Source organism: Thalia democratica, chromosome 7 (assembly GCF_965202585.1).
Source record: "Thalia democratica chromosome 7, ktThaDemo2.hap1.1, whole genome shotgun sequence".
In the NCBI taxonomy this organism is placed as follows: Eukaryota; Metazoa; Chordata; class Thaliacea; order Salpida; family Salpidae; genus Thalia; species Thalia democratica.
The window spans coordinates 49,571,373-49,592,133 of record NC_139171.1 but is presented as its reverse complement, the minus strand read 5'-3'; the positions used below and the strand labels follow the sequence as shown (position 1 = coordinate 49,592,133).

The 20,761-nt window shown below is 25.0% G+C and overlaps 1 protein-coding gene across 4 annotated transcripts; it reads left to right on the top strand.

The window, feature by feature from the left end:
• The first annotated feature begins 494 nt into the window (after positions 1 to 494).
• LOC145840390 (uncharacterized) lies at positions 495 to 19,955 on the top strand. Of its 4 annotated transcripts, none has more exons than XM_082947638.1 (7): positions 495 to 1,373; positions 3,634 to 3,780; positions 5,566 to 5,678; positions 7,248 to 7,374; positions 9,476 to 9,559; positions 17,706 to 17,819; positions 18,128 to 19,955. In XM_082947638.1, exons 1-7 carry the CDS (start codon positions 1,187 to 1,189, stop codon positions 18,718 to 18,720), a joined length of 1,365 nt encoding a protein of 454 aa, XP_082803764.1. In that variant the 5' UTR covers positions 495 to 1,186; the 3' UTR covers positions 18,721 to 19,955. The 4 variants fall into 4 exon arrangements, with proteins under 4 accessions (XP_082803764.1, XP_082803765.1, XP_082803763.1 ...); XM_082947639.1 differs by having other exon boundaries at positions 3,628 to 3,780; positions 18,137 to 19,955; XM_082947637.1 differs by having other exon boundaries at positions 3,628 to 3,780.
• The last annotated feature ends 806 nt before the right edge of the window (positions 19,956 to 20,761 follow it).

Sequence of the window (20,761 nt, the reverse complement as noted above, 5' to 3'; positions counted from 1 at the left end):
ATGCTATTCTGCTATGTATTAGTAATTTAGTTTTAATTAGAAACATAACTCATTTTATACAAATCACAAAAGATGATGATGCATCTTTAATTTTTTATTTTTTTAAAATGTCTACATTATGTACAAAATAAATAGGTTAAAAAATGTTTAAAAAATAAAAGCCAAATTTATATAAAATTGTGCTCAAACATAAAAAAAAACTTAATAAACAAATATTGTGTGCTGGATTTAGTTTTTTATAAAGAAATAATTCAAAACATTTACACACTTTATCAAAATAAAGGAATTTTAAAATGATAGAAATTTAATGTAAATACTTTATAGTTTAACCGAACTATACACATTTCTTATTTTGAACTAACATATTGAAATACGCTCTTTAGGTCTTAATCTTTACTTTAATCAGTCAATAGTAAAGATTAAGATAAAAAAAAAATTAAAAAACATTAAAATTAAATTAAATTTTAAAAAACTACAAAACATCTCTAGACAAACTTACATCAAAACAAGTTTAAAACTATATTCTAAAATTAAACTTGTGTGCATAAAACAGATTAGTTTGTTTATGAATAATATAAGCAGAACTAATAATACATCAACATTTTTTTTTCAAATTGAATTATTTATATTGTGTAATGTTCCAAAGAAAATTGAGTAAATATATCTAAAAACCTTTTAATAAATTAAATCTCAAATTGTTCCGCAGCCGAAATAGCTACCGGCTCAATATTACAGCTTTCTGTTTTAAATCAATATTTGCTGTAAAATTTTATTATTTGCACTTTTCAAGCATAATTTCGTATCGCTGCAGCTATTATTTTTTATTTTGAACTTAGTACAGTTTAATTAAAAAGAAAACTGTCTTTAAAAAGTTATAATGAGTAGTTTGTACTTATCTAAAATTTAATTTTTTTGAACAAATTTTTAACCTAGTTAATAAACATAAATGTATGTGTAGTTTTTTACACTAATTATAGAGCTTATGAGTATATATTCAGATAGCAAGAATCAACTACAGTAACAAAATAAATAGTTTTTTTTATTATCTAACTGCAGTCGTTCAAGTTACTATTTTGAGTCGAAATTAATAGCTTGCTTTAAAAGTGTACTTTTGACCACGCAGCGCAATCATCGAAAGCAAACAAACCTCACTGAACAAACAATTGGTTGCAGATTTAGTCGAAACATGAACAAGCTGCTCCTCTACCTGGTGGTCAGCTCGATCACGTGCTGCTTGTGCGCCAGCGTCAGAAACTCCAACTCCTCGCACCATTCTGGAGGGAAGCAGCGGAACGGCCAGTCGAAAGTGAAGGAGTTCCGATGCCGTTTCGTCGAGCAACTGGACAGCGAAGCGACGGACTGCCAGATGTTTCGTAAGAATTTTTATTTTATTATTTTTCTTTAAACCTTAATCATAAATAGCTAGTTTTTATTTCTATACTGAAATGACGATTTGATACTACTGAAAAAGTAGTACATTGAATTTTGTTTTTAAAACAAAAAAATTAAAGTTATTAAGTTTTTAAACTAACATAAATTTTTTTTTAGATGTATGTAAACAAATGGTTTAAAAATTTAGTTAGTTAAAAGATTTTTTAAAGTTTTTTACTAGTTTAGAAAAAATTTTATAGCTTAAATTTTTTGTTTATAAAGTGAAATCTCCAATCTTTAAATACTTATAAGTTCGTTGTTGTATTTTTATAAACACATTAAATCAAAATCTTAAAATATTTTTGAACAGATATTTAGAATTAAAAAAACAATAAAATTAAAGAACTATTAATATTTTATTTTGTTGATTAAATAATAACTTATTAAAAGTTTACAAAACCATTTAAAAAAGTAATGTTAAAAAAATTTGAGGAATGTTTTAAGTAAATTGTTAAAAAAAGCAATATAAATGACAACCTAAATATCTGTCATTTTAAATCAATTTTTTTAATATCACACCCACACTTCGTTTTAAATGTATTTGAGCATGTTTTATTCAAAATACAACATCTTAAACTTCAAGCTAACTTTTTTTTTGTTACATTTCATTTAAAACTGTAGGTTTTTGAAAAAGAAAAGTAAAGCACGATAAAACGACTAACCAACGTGTTGTACTAAAAAAGCATGAACTTTAGCTATACTAACTTTTTCATTCTATGTAACCTCCTCCACCCGTGTGCATGCCAACTTTGTGGATCGCCTCGTTGTGCTGTCGACCTGCAATGTGGCCGGACACGCTTGAACGCGCTTGTAAAACACAAACGTTTGGTACTTCTGCTTTTGTGCGTGTTTTCGTGAATTCTTGAAACACACCAACGACGAAAATGCCCTTTGACCACACTGACATTGACACTGGTACTGTTTTGTTCTAAAGCGCTTTTAAAATTTTTCAAGTTTACGATTTTGTTAGATAACGAGGTTTGATTGCAGTGGACCAGAAACTGAGTGCAACATTAATATCTACACTTTAAATGTTCACTTAGCATGTGTAGATTTTTAATTTTATAAAAAGGAATGTTTTCGATTAAATAACAACTTTGTTTTTATCTTTTTTGAAATTTGATTGATTTATAAAAAACCTATGTAAATTTGGTTGTTATTTTACGTTATACAAATTGTTTTGTTTTAACAATCATTGCATGCTTTTAGTTTGTATTAATTCTTACAACTTAGCTAACTAGTTATATAAAAGTGTGGAAAAATGTTTATTGTTCTGTAGAAAAAGTAGTTTAAACTAAACACAGTTTAGTATTAGTAGGCAGAACTAACAGTAGATGTTTTTACTTTAGCAGCAGTTTCATATCAAAAACATTTTAAAAATGTATAAAATAAAATAAGTAGTTTTCATTATTAAAAAAAAAGTAGTATAAACTTAGTAATCAACATTTTGTTATCAATTATCATAAATATTTTCGATTATAATAGGAAAGCAAATAAAGTCTACCATATACAGATTAATAAAAAGATAAGGTAAAAATATTTAGAAAGTTAAACTATTAGGATCTACTCAATTGCTAATTTAATCTTTAATAGATAAATAGCTAATAATGTGTCAAAATAAAAAATTTAAGAGAAAGTTATTACATTTTATAAAATGATAAAGTTTTACTGTTTTTTATAATTATTACTTATCATTTATCCTCAATTAAACAATAATTTAAAAGTATATAAGTCCCTTGAAAAAAAATAACTGCAATTAGAAATTGTTAACGTTTTATTTTTATTCAAAACTTAAGCAATTACTTATAGTTGCACATGATATTGTAATTAGGGTTTGATTTAGTTATTTCTATTTGAATAAAAAAATAGTTTTAAAATTGTATTAAAACTAAAAACAAGTGTGTAAAACCTTGTATAAACATTTTTATGTAAGTAAAATGTTTATTTAAGCTGTTAAATTGTACAAGCAATGTGATAAATACAAAATTTATTTAATTATTCAATCGGTTAATGTAAACTTTTATTTCAGCATGGTAGATTTAGTTGATCTAACGAAATAACCAACATGCAGTTTTTGCTATTGTATTAAATAGTAATTAACAGTGCATGTGTGTGTGAGTTTGTTGTAAAGTTTTATAAAAGTTGCCTATAATAATTTTATAACAAAGATCTAACAAAGCAAATGCTCATCTAAAGGTAAAGCTAGAGGAAGTTGCGGCAGGGACAAAGAGATGTTTGAAAGCTTAAGCAAACAAAGGTACTTTGGAAGAATCTCCAAGCCAAAGTGTGTGATGGACGTTTATCTGCACGAATGCAGATTTTACGCGAAAGTTGCAATCAAGTACAAAGGTTCATTTTAGCTTTTCTTAGAAAATCTTAAAATTTTACGACATGTAAGATTAAACTAAGCTGGTGATTTTTTAGTTTAATTTAAAACACATAAAAAAAGTATGTAATTAAGTTTTGAATAAGTCATGTTATTTTTGTATCTACGAAATATATCAAAAGTAGATTATAAAACAGTCCTTATTATTTTTAAATATATATATATAATTCTTTTCTTTGAAAATAGATTTGTTTTCAAACATTTAATGTACTTTTGAGTACTTTTGATATGATAAAGAATGTAGATAAATGTTTTTATTTTATTTATTTTTCACAAAAAAGTAAAACTCTAAAAGCATAAAATGTTTCGTTTTATTAAGTAAATTTCAATTTAGATATTAAAGATTCACATTTAACTACAATAACCGTTGAATATAAAATTTAATAAAAATTATTAATGTATAAAGAATAACTTAATTTTAGTTTTAGAATAGCTTTTTAAAATGTATATGCTTTTACAAGTAAATAACATAGATCTTTATAGTAACTGTTTTCAACACATTGAATTATCAGTTAAAGCAATTACATTTTATCTTACCTTATCTATGAAATATAATATTTCAGTATGCATTTTAAACATTTAATATTTCGTGTTTAAATTGTTTAATTAAAAGATTTAGAAATAATTACTAAAGATACACATACTATTACAAGGTTTACTGGATATGATCGTCTTTGTAGATTTTATTGTTTTTAAAATTTTATACTAGAAGTTTTCAAAATTATATTTTTTTAAATTATTTTTCACAGTATAAGTTTAACAATTGTTTCATTATCTTTTTCATTTTATCTTTATTCTATTTCCATACTTTAAAAAGACTTAAGATATTTGATTGAGATAAAAGTTTTAGATAAACTCAAAACTTATCATATATATATCAGCTAGGTATTATACTTATAAAAATACAGATTAAAGTGTTTAAATATTCGATGAGTTTTGAGTTTATATAGACTAATTATATCTAAAGTTTTAGAATTTGGTGTAATACAACACATTTTCGAATTAAAAACCTAAAGCTTGAATGACAATTAAAAACACACTATTTTTTAAACTTTTATTTTGAAGTTAATTAAAGAAATTATAAAAAATACTCTTTAATGTGATTGTGGGTTATTTTTGATAGTAAATAATATTTTATTTTTGTAATAATTATGTCTGTAAAATATAAACGGAAACTTTAAGTTACTTTGTGGTTTTAGTTTAGATTTATGCTTAGTTTAGTTTTCCCTTAGTTATGATATAAAACTAAAACCTTTTTTACCATAAATGATTTATTGTTTTATTTTTTCTTACGTTTTTAAGTAATATTAATATTTTATGTGATTTCAATACGTTGGTTAGACATGAAACTTTTTTTGAAAAGTATATAAAAACAAGTTTACTTAAATATTAGCTTTATAGTATACTTAGTTAAAATAAAAAAAAATATTATGGGTTATTGTAAACTGTTTACCAATAAAGCTTAAGGTTAAAAAATTAGTTTCTTTACTCTAAAAAGGAAATGACTCTTATATTTCAAAATAAAAGAGGTTCATAGAAACTAGAAAAAACATGCTAAAATTAATTTTTGCTAAATCATTATAAACTTTAGAGTTGAATTTTTTTTCACCTTATGAAGCACTTTTTTATAAAATAAACCTACGGTTTTTTTACTACTTTACTTAACTTTTTTACTGTTAAATCAGTTTTTTCAAAACTACTTTTGGCAAATGTGTTTTTTTACTCTAATCGAAAACCTCGTTGTTCAGCAATAACGAAGGAAGATAAGTTCACGGGTTTCTACATACAGACGATGGGATCCCACGGGGAGAACCATTGCTTCGGTGCCTCCGTTCCCGCGGATTACGATCAAACGAAAGGAGTTAGTTTCAACTTTTTAAAAGACTTTTAAGAGTTTTTTTCTAACTTATAAAGTTTTTTTAGTTTGTCTTATTATCATGCGTAAATTTTTAGATGAGCAACTGATACTCTGATGGTTCTATAAAAAAAACTTTCAATATAGTTGAATGGCATAGTATAGTATAAAACAGATGTACAAACTTACTAAAAACTGTTCTAATATGAAAAAAATTGTGTTATGGTTCAAAAACTACTTAGCTTTTTTATCTTAAATGAAGGTTTTTTTTTTTGGCAAACAGCTTTAACTTAATTTAAAGCTAAAACTGTTATACAACACTTTGCTAAGTTTCATTTACAAATAAGTTTAGTTTTTATTAATAAAATGAAAGTCTAACTGTATTGTGATTTGTTGCCAAACTAAGACTCTTTTTTTTCACTTGTTAAAAAGATAAATAATATAATTCACAAATTGTTTGTATAGTTTTTAGTTCCCTAATGTCAGTGGTGTTTTAATTCATAAGTTATTAAGCAAACAATACAATAGTGTTAGTTATTCTTTTTTTTTTGATATATAAAATTAATTTCCGTAAAACCGTGATTTTGTTTGCTTTAAAATAGCTTTAAAAAAAAACAGTGATAAAATGTATAAACAATTATCCATTGTTTTGTAACTTTTAAATCATAGTTTGATTACTTTAAAGTTTCCACAAACAAAACCAAAAACGTATATTTAAGGTATAATATTAATTGATTTAAATATTTTTATATTTAGTAGTATGTTGCAAAGTCTAGTAGATATCTTAGAAAACTTATTTTTTTGATATACAGATATTATGATAAAAAAGTATCATATTTTGAAATTCAAATTATGTCTTCAGTACAAAACTAAAAGAAAAATTTGCAGTTTTTGATATACCTACAATGCGTTTAGAACGCAGTCAACTAAATCCTAAACCCTACTTAAATGGGGACAGGTCAAACATGCACAAAGGAGGACGTTTGCACGAAGGGTTACTTTTGAACGAAGAGTCAATTTTGCACGAAAGTAAAGAAAACATTAAAAGTAAATAAAATTAGAAATTAATAAAAAAGTTTAAAAAAAATTATCGACCAAGGTTAAGAATTAAAAGTGACAGTAGAAAAAATTATGAAAAATAAAAATAAAATAAATAAATAAAAAACAAAAAGTAATAACAAAAAAATGAAAAACCGACCAAGGATAAGTGTTAAGGGTAAAAGTGATTGTAAAAAAATGAAAAAAATAAAAATAAAATATTAAATAAGAAGAAAAAAAGTTACCGACCAAGGGTAAGGGTTAGAAGTAACAGTGATAGGTAAAACAAAACAATAGTAAGAAAAAATAAGAAAAAAAAAACCGAAAAAGGGAAGGGTTAGAGGTAACAGTTATATTAAAAAATATTATAAAAGTAATAAAAATATAATAATGAATAAAAGTTTTAATGCTTCGTGTAAAAGTGGCTCTTCGTGCAAAAGTGTCCCTTCTTTTATTTTTGACACCTACCATTACAAATATCTTAACCATTTAGATTAGCATCTTTGATGTAATGTTTCACACGTCAAAAATTTTCAGGGAAAGTTTACAATCGATTTGAGGGATGTGGACCACTTCAGCGGGCTGACACCGGAACAAATTTTCTATTTTCAATTTCGGGCTTCCCCTAAATCGAGAGCGTGCAGGGCTGCAGCTTGGATACCAGGTCCGTACCTTTTGTTGTCATTTCATTGAATTTAAGACTTTACGATAAAGTGTATTTTTAAAAGTGGAGTGAAACTAAAAACTTTTTTTTTTTCAAATGTCACCAATTAAATTTTTGATCTCTAAGAATGGATGATCTAAGCAGTTTCATTTTTAGAAATAACGTTTTTGGTTGTTTTTAACTTTTTTTAATCAATGCTTATCTATAAATTAAGTTAAAGAAGTACTTATTAGATTGCCTAAATATTAGTTCAAAGATCATTTGAGATTGTAAACTGTTGTACAACTAATTTGAACAAAAAAAAAAAATGTTGTAAACAATTTTTTTTTAATCTATCTATACTTCATTTAAATCCTATATATTACTTTTAAATTCAAACATTGTAATATTATGTAATAATTTTCATATTTAGTTTTTTGTTGCAATAATGTTAGTTTTAAAATTATATGTATTAGTTTTATCTTGATATAAGTTTACAAGTTTTAAAATTTTTTCTAGATTTAAAGTTGTTGTATCTTTGTGTACCACTTATTTAAGTTTGAATCTATTTTCCTAATACAGCTATTTTGTTAATTTTAAGTTTGCTTTTATTTGAAAGTATATTCTATTTTATTTATTACGAGTACTTAAAGATAGAAATATAACTTTCACTCAATTGTTCTATATCAAAGTATTCACAGTTATTTTTAGTGTTTATTTAAACATGTTCAAAAACTAACTTAGTTAATAATAATTGTCAATACTGTTTTATCAAACGGTTTTATTAAGTTTACAAAAAATAACATACTAATGTGAAACACTATAGTAGTCAAAAACTTATTTAAAAAATTAAATGTTTCATTTGTGATTGCAAAGTATGCTAAAATTAAAACCAGGTCAAAAAAATTGTATAAGTTCGGATTATATAAATTATAGTACAAATTTTTGCTTGTTCAAATGTATAAAAATACTCCTGTCTAAACAAATATTACTCAATAGTTCTAACATCAATTATTTTAAAATGATTTACTGTTAAGGTAATATGAATCATATTCAAAATATATTATCGTTGTTTCGCAAGTAATAAAATAATCATTACGATCACAACATCCAATAACAAAAACATAAAATTAACTTTAATTAAAACTACTTGGTCTTTTAAGTTATACTAAAACTGTTAATATAGTTCAAAGAACATTTGCTAATAAAGTTTTGAAATTAAGTAATTAAATATGTTTAAACAACCTTGCAGATTTTGATGTATAGTAGCTAAAGTAAATAATAAGAATTATTAATAAAATACTTTAATTAACTATATGATGCACTTGCCTGTTGTTAAAATTTCTAAGTGTGAAATTAAGTTGTTATAATGTTATTTGTCGTTCAATTTCAAGAAATTATTTTTATGCAACTAAATTTTTTTATTTAACCTTTAGAAGAGCGTTTGGTTTCATTTTTTGTTTTTGGCACACTTATCTAAAGTGTGGTTCGTATTATTTACATATGTTTAAAACTATATAAATATATCGTTTATTTGTTTTAAACGTAACCTAAGCTCCAAACTTTTTAATTCAAAAACATCTTGTTTGCAATGTATCAAATTAAATACTCATATTTATTCGACTAAATTGAAGATATCTATACTAATGAGTTGAGTATTTTGTTTACTAAATAATGATAATATATAACGGAAATTCTTACTTTTATCGGCTACATAAATTTTTCCTATTGACTGAAAAATAAAACTTAAACAATTAAACTATAAGAAAGTTATAAAAGCTTAAGTTATATTTTACTGGGAAAGTATAAAACAACATCATTTTTATCTAAGTACATCCTTTCGACCACTTAAATTTTTTTCAAAATTTTTCAAAATTTCCATGTAATCTAAAAACTTTAATGGTTATTATAAAACAAATTCTCATTTGTTTAAGCTACTAAAGCACTGTAAAACCAACATTGCCTAAAACTATTTCTATGTTAAGCTCTTAATAAATTTCAAATATAAACTTTACTCAGCCGAGTTGGTTTGCAAAACATTGTTTTTCAAATATAAACAACTTTTCTTAAATACTAAATAAGTCTAAATGTTTTCATGTTCAAATAAGCTTGTTTTATTAAGGTTGTTTGGACCAGGAAATAATAACCAGCACTGGATGTGACTTCTTTCCAGAATGCAGCGCTTATAAGAATGCCACTCAAAAAGGTTAGCTAGAACTATTCAAAGTATCAAGTTGATATGACTTAAATGTTGTTTTTTATCAGAACAAATTAAAGATGGGCGTGTTATATTTTAAAATAAAAATAAAAAGTAAATGAAGAATACTAAATAGGACCAGATAAAACAAAAAAAAAAATAAAACTTAATACTATACGTTTGATTGTTGAAAAAATTATTAGAGATCTCTACTTTTTTTTAAAGTATATTCTGCAAATTATGTTTTGCTAAAAGAGCTCATCAGTAAGATTTCAAAAAAATGTATTTAAAGATCATGGAAAAGGTTGTTATTTAAGAAATTTGCTAAAATATTGATACAAAACAAAAAACTATACAATAAAAACAAAGTTATTGTCTCAAGTTGTAAAGTTGACTAACTACTTTTGTAATAATTGATAAAACACTAGTTTTCAAACAAAAGATATAAGTAAGGTGCTATAAGAATCTAAAGCTTTTTTTTGTTAAACAAGCGTATTTACGGTTTAAACTTTTCAATATAGATTGTTTCTTTTAAGAGTAAGAACTACGCAGCTGAAAATAAATAAAAATTCAAAAAATCTGCTAATAATTTAAAATACTTGTGTTATTTTAAGAATTGGTTTTTGATTTAAATTATAAATTAAATGTTACTATCCTACAACAGTAAATTAAATCCTATTTGCTGTTTCTGTTTTTTTTTCTTTATGACTCATTCTAAAGAAAATAGAAAACAACAATTATGTTTTTATTTTACCATTAAATTTATTTTTGCTTTTTTTACCTCAACATTTTAAGTGATTGCTTAAGTAAGTGATTTCAATGACTTTTAAATATATTTTTTTACAATTTTGAGTTTATTATAAGCACTAACGAGCTCTTTGAGCGAAACATTGTTTGCAGAATATTTTTTTAATAAACAACATAAAACTTAATATTTAACCTTAAAAACTATTTAAAAAAAAGCTACAAAATTAAGTTTTGTTGAACTCAGTATTAAAAGTTTAAACTTTTTTACTGCACTAAATTCCATCAATAACAATAACACTTTTTTTTCATTCTTTTCTGACTCACTGCACACAATTTTTGAGAAGCTGCATTATATGAGAAGCATGTCAAGTTTCAATAAAAACGTGCAGGCCCATTCTTAACATACCCATTGTTTAAAATTTGCAGGCAGTTTAAAAACTAGAGAAAAGTTATTTGTTTTAGTTCGTGATTTATATGACTATCTTGTTTTAGAGGTTTTTTCTTTTTATTGATTTTTATGTTTGCAAGCTATTTATTTGTGAAAAAATTAAATTGTTTATACCAATAATGAAAATGATAATAAGTAAAAAACTAATTTCAAAGCTTTTACTTTTTAAGTAATTTTTTGCTCAATTTAACTTGAAAACCTATAACTTTAATTTACAAATTATTCAGAATATTTTTGTTGAAAAGATTTCTGTACTTAAATTTTCTGTTAGACATTTTGAGATAGTTTTTTTATAAATTTTAAAAATATTAACAAATAAATGTGATATCACTATGATTAGTTATGTAAAAAAGTCTTTTAAATTATAAAGGTTTATGGTTTAGTTTTAGTAGTTTTTAGATGAGACTGGTTGCAGCGGTTATAGTTTATTTAAAATATTTACTTAGTACTGAGTCCAGAGGCTTATTTTTTTTAGTTATGAAGACCATAATGGCATGGTGTATTTCAACTAAGGACGATTGTATACCATATACAAAAAGTTAAGAGCTATTATATAAATTAAAGCAGTAAACAGCTATTCCAGGTATTAAAAGTAAATGAAGTACTGTAAACCTAATTAATGACAAAACTTTATTTAATTGTTTTCAAGTTTAAAAAATTAAAGATCTTAAATGACTTTAGTTGAAGGTAAACTTCTGTTGTTTAATTTTAAGCCAGATGAGAGTATTTTTATGAATATCAAGAACCTTATGTTTACTAAGATTGAAGTTTAATTCTTTTATGCGATGGTTGATCTTGTCAAAGATATTTGTAAAACTTTGTTAGTTTGCTTAAATATTTTTTGTGTCGATTGCGATACAGGTATATTCTGAAAGTGTATTATGTATAACTAACTTTCGAGGTTTTCTATCAAAAAATCTTTGAACCAACCAACAAGGCTTTTTCAAATTTTAAATTGAAATAGTATTTTTATTAGTATAAATGAGACACGAGTTCTAAAGATTTACGGATACCTGTTTAAATTATTATGTAGCCTTATTTATTAAAAATACACCTATCAATGTAAGCAATCTTCTAAATTAAAACAAGATAACCGTTTAAAGAAAGAACCACACTCTTTAGGTGTATTTAATTATTTCAAGAAAAATAGTTTGATTAGTCTTAAAGAAGTCATATGTTCTAATACTCTTAAATAATACATTTTAAGAAAATTGGTATAAAATTAAACGGGTTGTTTTTGTTATCTTTCTTGTATGTTGTAATAACTTATGAAAATTTCACTGTTTTGGTATAGAAGGTATACCTAGAGACAAATCAAAAATAAGTGAAATAGGAATACTTACAGTATAAATAGTACGTTTAATAAAATGAGAAGGAATAATTTCTAACTATTTAATCTGTAAAACTATCAAAAGACTTTGTTATACCATCTCTGCTTATAGAAATTTTGCTTTTCAGAGCAATTTTTTTAACAATTAACCATTTAACAATTATAACAAGTATTTGCAATCCTAGTCTTTACTAAAAAAGCATCGAAAAACAATCCTTATTCAAGTCAGACAGTGTTGGATTTTTTTAACTAGCAATGGACTAAAGTTTTTTTTTTTTTAACTTCAAAACATTTTTGCATTATTTATTTACTCGGTTTATGAACGATGATAAATGCAATATAAATTCTGAAAAACTTAACATATTGCATATTAGATAAAATAAAATTTAATTTTGTAAGATTTTCTAAATATTCAAAGGTCTTTTTTTATCTTAAAATATTTTTATATACAAAATAGCTTTTTGCTACTTATTTTTTAATTTATTACAGCGGGTACAACAAAAATAACATAAGCACTTTCAACCACAGTTTGTCAGTGTTATTTACGATAAAAACTATTACAAAACAAAAAAAAAATAACAAAAATAAATACAAGTAAACAAATAAGGTAACAAAAACAAACTATTAGGTAAGCATCCAGTATCATCAATAAACAAAAAAAAGTTTTTATAACCTTGGGGTAGAAAACAAAACAGTCGTGTAAACTAATATCTTCTTTTTATCCAGTTCAGGTTTTAACCTTGAGATATAAAATGCTCAAATTTTTTAAAATGTAATTATTTCCTATATTTGATATAATTGTAAAATGGTTCAAACCATACCTCTCAAAACATTAAACACTGCCATCAAAGGTAGTCCTACTGATAGTTTACTACTGAATTTTTTGGCTAAACTACCATCTTCAATGTTTTCATTTTGATAAAACCTTACTTAGGAGATACTTCAGTGAGTGCTGATTAATTCTTTTTAGCGAATTGTTTTACGCTGTGCCCACGTGTATGGTATGCATGCACACACTTTTATATGGCACTGATTTTGTTTAAAGTGAGAAGTATCTCTTTGTTGTTAACTGGAACATACTTTTTGCCTAAAAAATTGATCTTAGTCGTGCAACTTTGGTTTATTTTTTTGAAGTGTGTTTGTGTTACAAGACTGTTGGTGTTGTGTAATTTTGAATATATTGGACATTTTTTCAAAACTCTTTTAGCTACTTAATTTACTGTTATCTTTAAGATTTGTGGACTTTATAATATCCAATTTATATCCGAGTGTGCGGAAATTATTTTAAAAACTATTTTTTAAATACTTAAAAGTAAACTTTTCAGCAAAATGACTTTATATGCTAGAAAGCTAATCGAATTAGTTTTTGTCTGATGAATTGTAGCGAGTGTTGTCTCCAGTAAACGAAATATAAAATTAATACTACTTATTGATCATTACTCAGTTTAATATTTACAGAGGATTTTCAAGTATATTACAATGATGAAGTGTGGTGATGAGATGATTTTGTGTGTTTGAGATGTGTTTGAATGTTATTTCTATTGTGTTGTCTTGTAATAAACTGAAACATAATCTCCAAAATTAAATATTTTTTTTAGCTGAAACAAAAAAAAATATTTACTTTTTTTTAAATACAAAAACTAACAATGAATGTTTTTACACAAGTTAGGCTTGATTTAGTTTGTTTAAAATTTTACTGAATCATAAACATAAATTTACTGCACAATTACTTCTTTAACCTTTATTAATACTTTTCAAGCTGTTTATCATATTTATTTTTACATACTCTTTTTTTAAAGTTAAAAGGCATATAATACTTAGCTATTGAAAACGCAGTTTATATACGTTTAGTAGTTTCGTTTTCACAAATAAAACTTTGAAAAAATACGTGATGAATTTTTGCAAAATAAATAAATAAAACATATATATATAGGATGTAATACCTGCAACCATATGCTAGAGTTTTCTCGCATCTAAAACCAACAAAATTAAACTATCTACACATATCTTTTTTATATGATTTTATGGTTAGTTAATTATATTAGTCTTAAATTAAAACCATTGGATTTAAAAAGAACTTAGACTGAGCAACAGAAATGTTTCATTATTTAGTATTTAGCTGTGAAAATTTATATGAAGCTTGAAAATTAAGCTTCATATAAACAAAAACTTCAAATAAGTCTGAAAAAATTGTGGTATTACAAGTCCTAATAAATATTACCAATTGTTAAAATCGAGTTTTGTTGTTAAATAATAACACGTTTAATTAAAACTTTCTAGTGAGAAACGTTTTAACATTTAAAAAAGTTTTTGGCAAATAGATAAATTATAACTCTCAAAGATTAGTACTGAGTATTTTTTATAGATAAAGTTTTGATAAAGTTACACACTTTTTGCTTATTACTCCAACAAAAAAAACATTAAAGTTACTCTATACAAATACTTTGAAACATTAGATAATTTTATTGCACTTTCACTATGTTTTGTTAACCATTAAAAATAATTAATGGTAACTACAAAAGTTGTTTTTTTTTAAGTATAGCTCAGAAACTTTCTAAACCAAGTCTGACTTAATAAAACCAATTGATAAAATTTAAAAAAAGAAAATTGTACGAAAATACAAAAACTGTTTGTTAAAATCATACAAGCATAGAAATAGTTGTAACCTAACAATAACAAAAAAAACGTCGGTTGTTGACTTCACAACAAACTTAATTTAGTTATTATAAATTCGAATCATTATTTAATACTTTATAATTTGAAATCAATTAAAAAATCAACATCAGAAAAAAAGTTGTTAACAAAAATATATTGAATAATATTGATGACCCTTTCATTCAAAGTTTTATATTTATCATATAAAACATAAAGATATCACTTAAATTAGCAAAGTATCAAGCATAGTAATCTTTTTTGAAGATATACAGTAATTTGTTTTAACTATAACTGCGTAGGTGAGCAGATGTTTGTCAGTCAAAAAATAGACTTATTAAAGACTGTGTAAGAGACTTAGTAACATATTTACTCTGGAATATTCTATAAAAAATAATTATTTACTACCTCAAAATAATTCAGTTCAAATTGATATCAAAACTTATTAGATATTTTTGAAGTTTTTAAGTAATAAGATTTAACTTTACAAACTAAAGCTCAACTATTGCGTTGGATATAAACATTTTTTGTCAGTAAAATGTATTACTTATTGAAATAAATTTTACTTTAGTCATACCTTTTTCAGCTATTTAAAATATAAGTTTTTTGCTTAATTTTTTAATACTTATGTTTCCTATTAACTTTTAGTCATTAAACTTTTTTTAGAATATTTTCTTATTTCATCTGCGCCAGTAGTCATTTTTAAAGGAAATGTAAATACCGTAAGCAAACACAATTGCAAAACTTATAGAAACTTAATTACAACAGTATCCTAAGCACTATAGATCAAAAGTAGCTACGAGTTAGAAGCAGGCTTTTATCAGGTAAAAAAAACAAATCAAAATTATTTTTATCAATTTTAGAAGTTTATAATTGATGTAAAGACCTAACAAAAACAAGTTTATCAAAGTTTTTAAATGTTTTTCAACTCAAAAGCCTCGAACACTAAGCAAACATGACAAGTAAAATCAATTTTAAATATTTATGAAGCAAACAAAACATCAGGAGAACAATTGATGGAAAGCATATAAGCATGTTTAGCAACTTGGCAAAAATGTGCTAGACTTTAATAGGAATTTAAACTGATTGTATTGGTTAAACTACTTAGCAATAGTATTTTGTTGTTGTAAAATTTGGTCAGTATTGTACTATACAGTTATAAAAAAAAGAAAATTGTTGGAGCAATGCATTACCACATTGCTCATACTTTTTTAGTTCTATTAAAGAATTGTTTAGTATTACTTTTTAATTAACAAGTTTAAAATTTTATTTAGTTAATTTTGTTCAATTTTTGTAAATTTTGTTGCACTCATGATTAACTAGTAGTTCTTTTTTGTTTTAAAATAACAAAATTTTATTTAAAAAAATTATCGGTAAAACAACAAAATTATTTGTTCTAAAAAAATTATAGTTACGACTATTATTTAAAGTTTTGATAAAAAAGTAAAATAAGTTAATAATCAAAGTTCCAAAGCAATTTAAGTATTTGCATTTTTCAAATTTAAATAAACTAATTGTAACTAAAACTAATTGTAACTTTATAACTTTAACATCACAATATAAAATTAAAAGTTTCAAAGTAAAGATAAGTTTTCATTTGAACAATAAATAGACTTGTGTAAGTTAAAAGTAAAATTAGTTTTAGAAAATGGATCAAATATTAATAGCTAAAATTTAAAGTTTTGTTTAACTTAAATTTTGAATTTAAACAGTTTATATAACAGTTAAAGTTTAAAAAATCAAAAGTTGTATCGAAGTAAAAATAAGTTTTCATTTAAACAAAAAATAGATTTGTATCAGTTAAAAGTAAACTTAGTTTACGAAAATTTATCAAATTTTGGAAACAGTTTAAATCAAAAATTTGTTTAAGACAATCTTTTGCTTTTGCTTTAATTTTTTTTTGAGTTTGCATGAACTTAAAAAATTGGCAAACTGATTTTTAAAAAACAATCAAAAACATTCATGTTATAGCATTTTGGTACATATGTTTTATTTTATAACTAAAAATTAAGAAAAAAACTTTTGTTTTATTTACTTTTTAAATTTTTTTTTTTTTTTTTAAACTTTCACTGACGGAAAATTAGCCGATTAAACTTCGAATAGCAAAACACTTTTTATAAAAAATAGTGCTTTTATTTAGTCTTGTATGGCCATCGCCCCGAGGCTATGTATAATCGAGCTTTGCAAAACCAATTAACCTTTCCCATACCTTCGTGTAACTAATAATTGTACCAACGTATTAGAAGTTCCATGAAAAACAAATTTATGACTACCTTTAAGTTTTGTGAAAAATAAACTTAGCAACTTAAAGTAAAACAGCTTACATCATTTGATGATAATAACTTAGTATAACTACTTTGTAAAATTAATGTTAAATTTTAAAGTACTATTATTCTTTTTACTTTTAACTTGTGTTATTTCAAGGTACCAGTTTTTTAAGTAATATAATAATTTTTTTTATTTTCTAGTGTGATAAGTCTGCTACTTTAATTATTTTAAAGAAGAGTCAAGATTATGCAGTATTTTAAACTATTCTTAAAGTCAAACATTCTGTCAACTTTCATTGTTTCATATGCTACCTTCACTGAGCTTGTTATAATTTTTTAAGTTTTTTTACGGAAAACTGGTACACTGTGTTGATTTACTCACACTACTACAATTTTGCCTTTGTAATGTTAAAAAACAACAAACTACCTACAAGAATTATAGCCAGATTTAGAAATGTATTTAAGCAAGAAGCTGTTAAACGTTTGTAGATTTAAACAAAAATTAATTTTAACTTTAACACATTTTAACAGTTTTCAATAGGTTATACTTCTGATTTTAGAAATCGACCTGTGATACTCCCCATAATTGAAACTATTTTAGAATAAATACAGTTCAAAGTAAATTATTTACGCAATTTTTACCATGTTTAAACTAAAATAATCAAAAGTACATGCTAGAAGCAACAAAATAAAAGTTTTCAATTAAAACAGATACTCGAAGGCAAGAAGAAAAGAGTACAAGTTCAATTGATCACTCTTCGATGGAGCATCAACTCAGGCTTCTTTTTATTTCGATCCTCAGCATACTCATCTTCATTTTGTTCTGTGAGTTTATCGTTTGAACGCGCTCGTACCTACTTAACAAAGTTCTAAACAACACTTTTTTTTTTTGGTTTATCTTTGCAGAAAAAATTGAATAAAATTAAAATTTTAAGTCTACTAAAAACAAGTAAACATAATAACTTGATACACTTCATTTAGTAATTGCTTATTATGTAATATTCTTAACATGTTTGAAAAAAGGCAAATCTTCTTTAAAATTCCCAACCTTTTAACAAAAAGATTTATTTAATTTATAAAACAAACCTTCCCAACTTCAACCTGAACAAAAACAAACTTTTCATTCTAAATAGTATTCACAGTCGTGGCGTGCATGTTCAAGGCGCGGAGGAAGCGCGAGTTCAAGCGGAGGGCGGTCGTCCTCATCTCCACGGGGGACATCTCCTCCCAGGCGGCCGACTCCGCCGACAAGCTGGCGCTCGAGCTCAAACAGTCGGGCCGGTACGAGGACGTGTACTTCAACGGGTGGCTCGGAGCGGCCGAACTGTCCAGGAACTTGGAGCTGATGGTGGACGCTCTGTTCAACGCGACCGTCGTCGTCTTCTTCACCTCGCCGTTCGGCGCCAAGGCGTACCTGTCCTTCGTGAGGGAGAAGCAGGAGGCGACGTGGAAGGACGAGTTCGTCATCGCCGCCTACTCGCTGTTCAGGAAGGACCGGAGCAACATGATGACGGCGTACAACAGGAAGATCCTGGTGGTTCACCACGGCAACCAGAACTCGTTGCCGGGTGATTTCGTCAGGTACTCCCACGACGTGTTCAACCTGTCACGGGACAAGGAGGCGAAGAACTTTCACAAGGAGCTGGAGACGCCGTTCCAGAGTAAGCACTTTGTCAAGGCGCAGCGGAAGAGGCGGTTCAGGAGCTTGAGCTCTTCGGACAGCTAGTAGGGACTTTCCCTATGTTAGGACTATTTTAAAATCGAGTACATGAAAAACTTTTGTAATAGTACAGCCATCCATATAGCGCGTTTGAAATACTTTAGCCCCAGTAAGACTTAATTTATTTTTGTTCAAACATTTTTAGCGCTTTCAAACATTTAGAACATCTAGGACTAAATTAAGTGACAAAATTTATTTGAATTTTAAGGTAGTTTTTATTAAATAATGTTGTTAGAAAAATTGGTAGCTTAATGTTAAACTTTAGCAACCATTTTACACTTTAACAAACACTTGTGATTGTTACTTTTTTGGTAGTTTATTTAAAACTGCTATTTCGTTTTATACATCATAAAACTATGTAGGACTACTTTTAAAAAAATTAGCTTTTTACTAAACAAATATGATATACCTATTTTTATTTATTCCATCTGAAAATTGATGTTTTTAATTAGATAAGTAGTATTAATAAGTGAGCAACGTTTTTATTTGAATAACTTAAAATAAAAACAGTAGATACAACTAGTAATTTGAACCTGTTTATTTAAAGTATTAGCACGTCTTCATTTTTATTTTGGAAAAAGTTTATACCTTTTAAACTCAAAACAACTTTGAAAAAAAAATCTAAAAACTTAAGTTATAACATCTTGATTTTTATAGTTGATACTTAATGCTTTGTAGATGAATGAAATTTGATACGTGTAACAATTTGTACATTTTTAACAATGTCTTCTACGTAAAACCAAAAATAGTTTCAAAACCAAGTTTTTGGTTGCTTTAAAATGCTGCATTAGTTTTTTCTTGGAATAAATATCTTTAAACTTTTATAAAATTTTATTAATTGGTGCAAAAGCTTTGTCTTGTAGAAGTAAAACTAAACAATCAATGTGTTTGCAACATTTAAATAGTTTGCTAAATTATATAAAACTTGCTATATAAAATTGAAATATTAAATGAAGATAGTTTTAGGTATAAATAAGTTACAGCATTTAATTAATTACAAAGCAAAAAAAAACATGATAATATACTATTGAATTTTAATTAACTATTTTTTACTTACATATAAAGAAGTCAAGTTTAAGCAAAAACTTGTTTTTTAGAAACTTTTATCAAAACTGATGCATAAAACTGGTTTGCTTACTGCAAACACTTGGAAACATTAATATTTTCGTTAAAGTTATGTTTATATTATATTCGTATAATTTTAGCATTTTGTTTGATACATCAATCATTATTAATGACATTCACACAAAGTTTTGTTTAGTATCAATAACTGATACTGATGTGTTAACTTAACTAAGTATTAATATTCAAACAAAATAAGAGGCTTTTGTTTTTATTTATTCAATAAAGTTTTGTTTTTGATTTGAAGTCATTGCTAATTGTTTACTTTGTTTTCTTTGACATATAAAAGTTTTTTACTTGTTTACAAATTGGATTTTATTATTGATTTTTTTTGAACTAAATAAAACTGTTTTTCCGTTTTACTACATTACGTACTACAGCTTAATTTAAAATTGATGTTATATAATTTATAATTAAATTAAACCAGTGTAAACTTGATTCTATGACAAATTAGTACTTATAAAAGGGATGTAAAGTTTTTTTTTAGTTTCTTAATCTTTGTTATATCAAAATTGAAGTAATTTTAGAAAAACAATATTAAAACAAATATTTATCTTCTTAATTAAATTTTTTGTTTATTTTGAGTTAGAAATAATTTTAACATTTAAATTTATTTAGAATATGATAAGAGCAGTAAAGTTTTGCTTTCGTTTATATGATTTACAAAAGAAAATCAACTAATATGAATATATTTTTCGAACTAAAAATGACATCAAGATATGATTTTTTTTATTTGCCAAAAAACATAGTTAATTAAATAAAAAAAAATAACTTGTGCTCTTCATATGTTGATTTTACGTTTTAGAAATTTGTAAAAAATTAATAGTTTTTTAAAACTATTTACACGAAATTTACTATCAATTCAGGTTCAATTTTTTTAGTTTTTATAGCTTTTAAGTGTTTATAAATTCATTTTGATAATAAG

What these genes read in the sequence shown, in the direction of transcription:
- LOC145840390 (XM_082947637.1), top strand. Translation starts at nt 1,187, where the DNA reads ATGAACAAGCTGCTCCTCTACCTGGTGGTCAGCTCGATCACGTGCTGC. An exon ending in AGTTGCAATCAAGTACAAAG is followed by an intron (nt 3,781 to 5,565) that starts GTTCATTTTAGC and finishes CTCGTTGTTCAG; the next exon opens with CAATAACGAAGGAAGATAAG. An exon ending in TAAGAATGCCACTCAAAAAG is followed by an intron (nt 9,560 to 17,705) that starts GTTAGCTAGAAC and finishes CAATTAAAACAG; the next exon opens with ATACTCGAAGGCAAGAAGAA.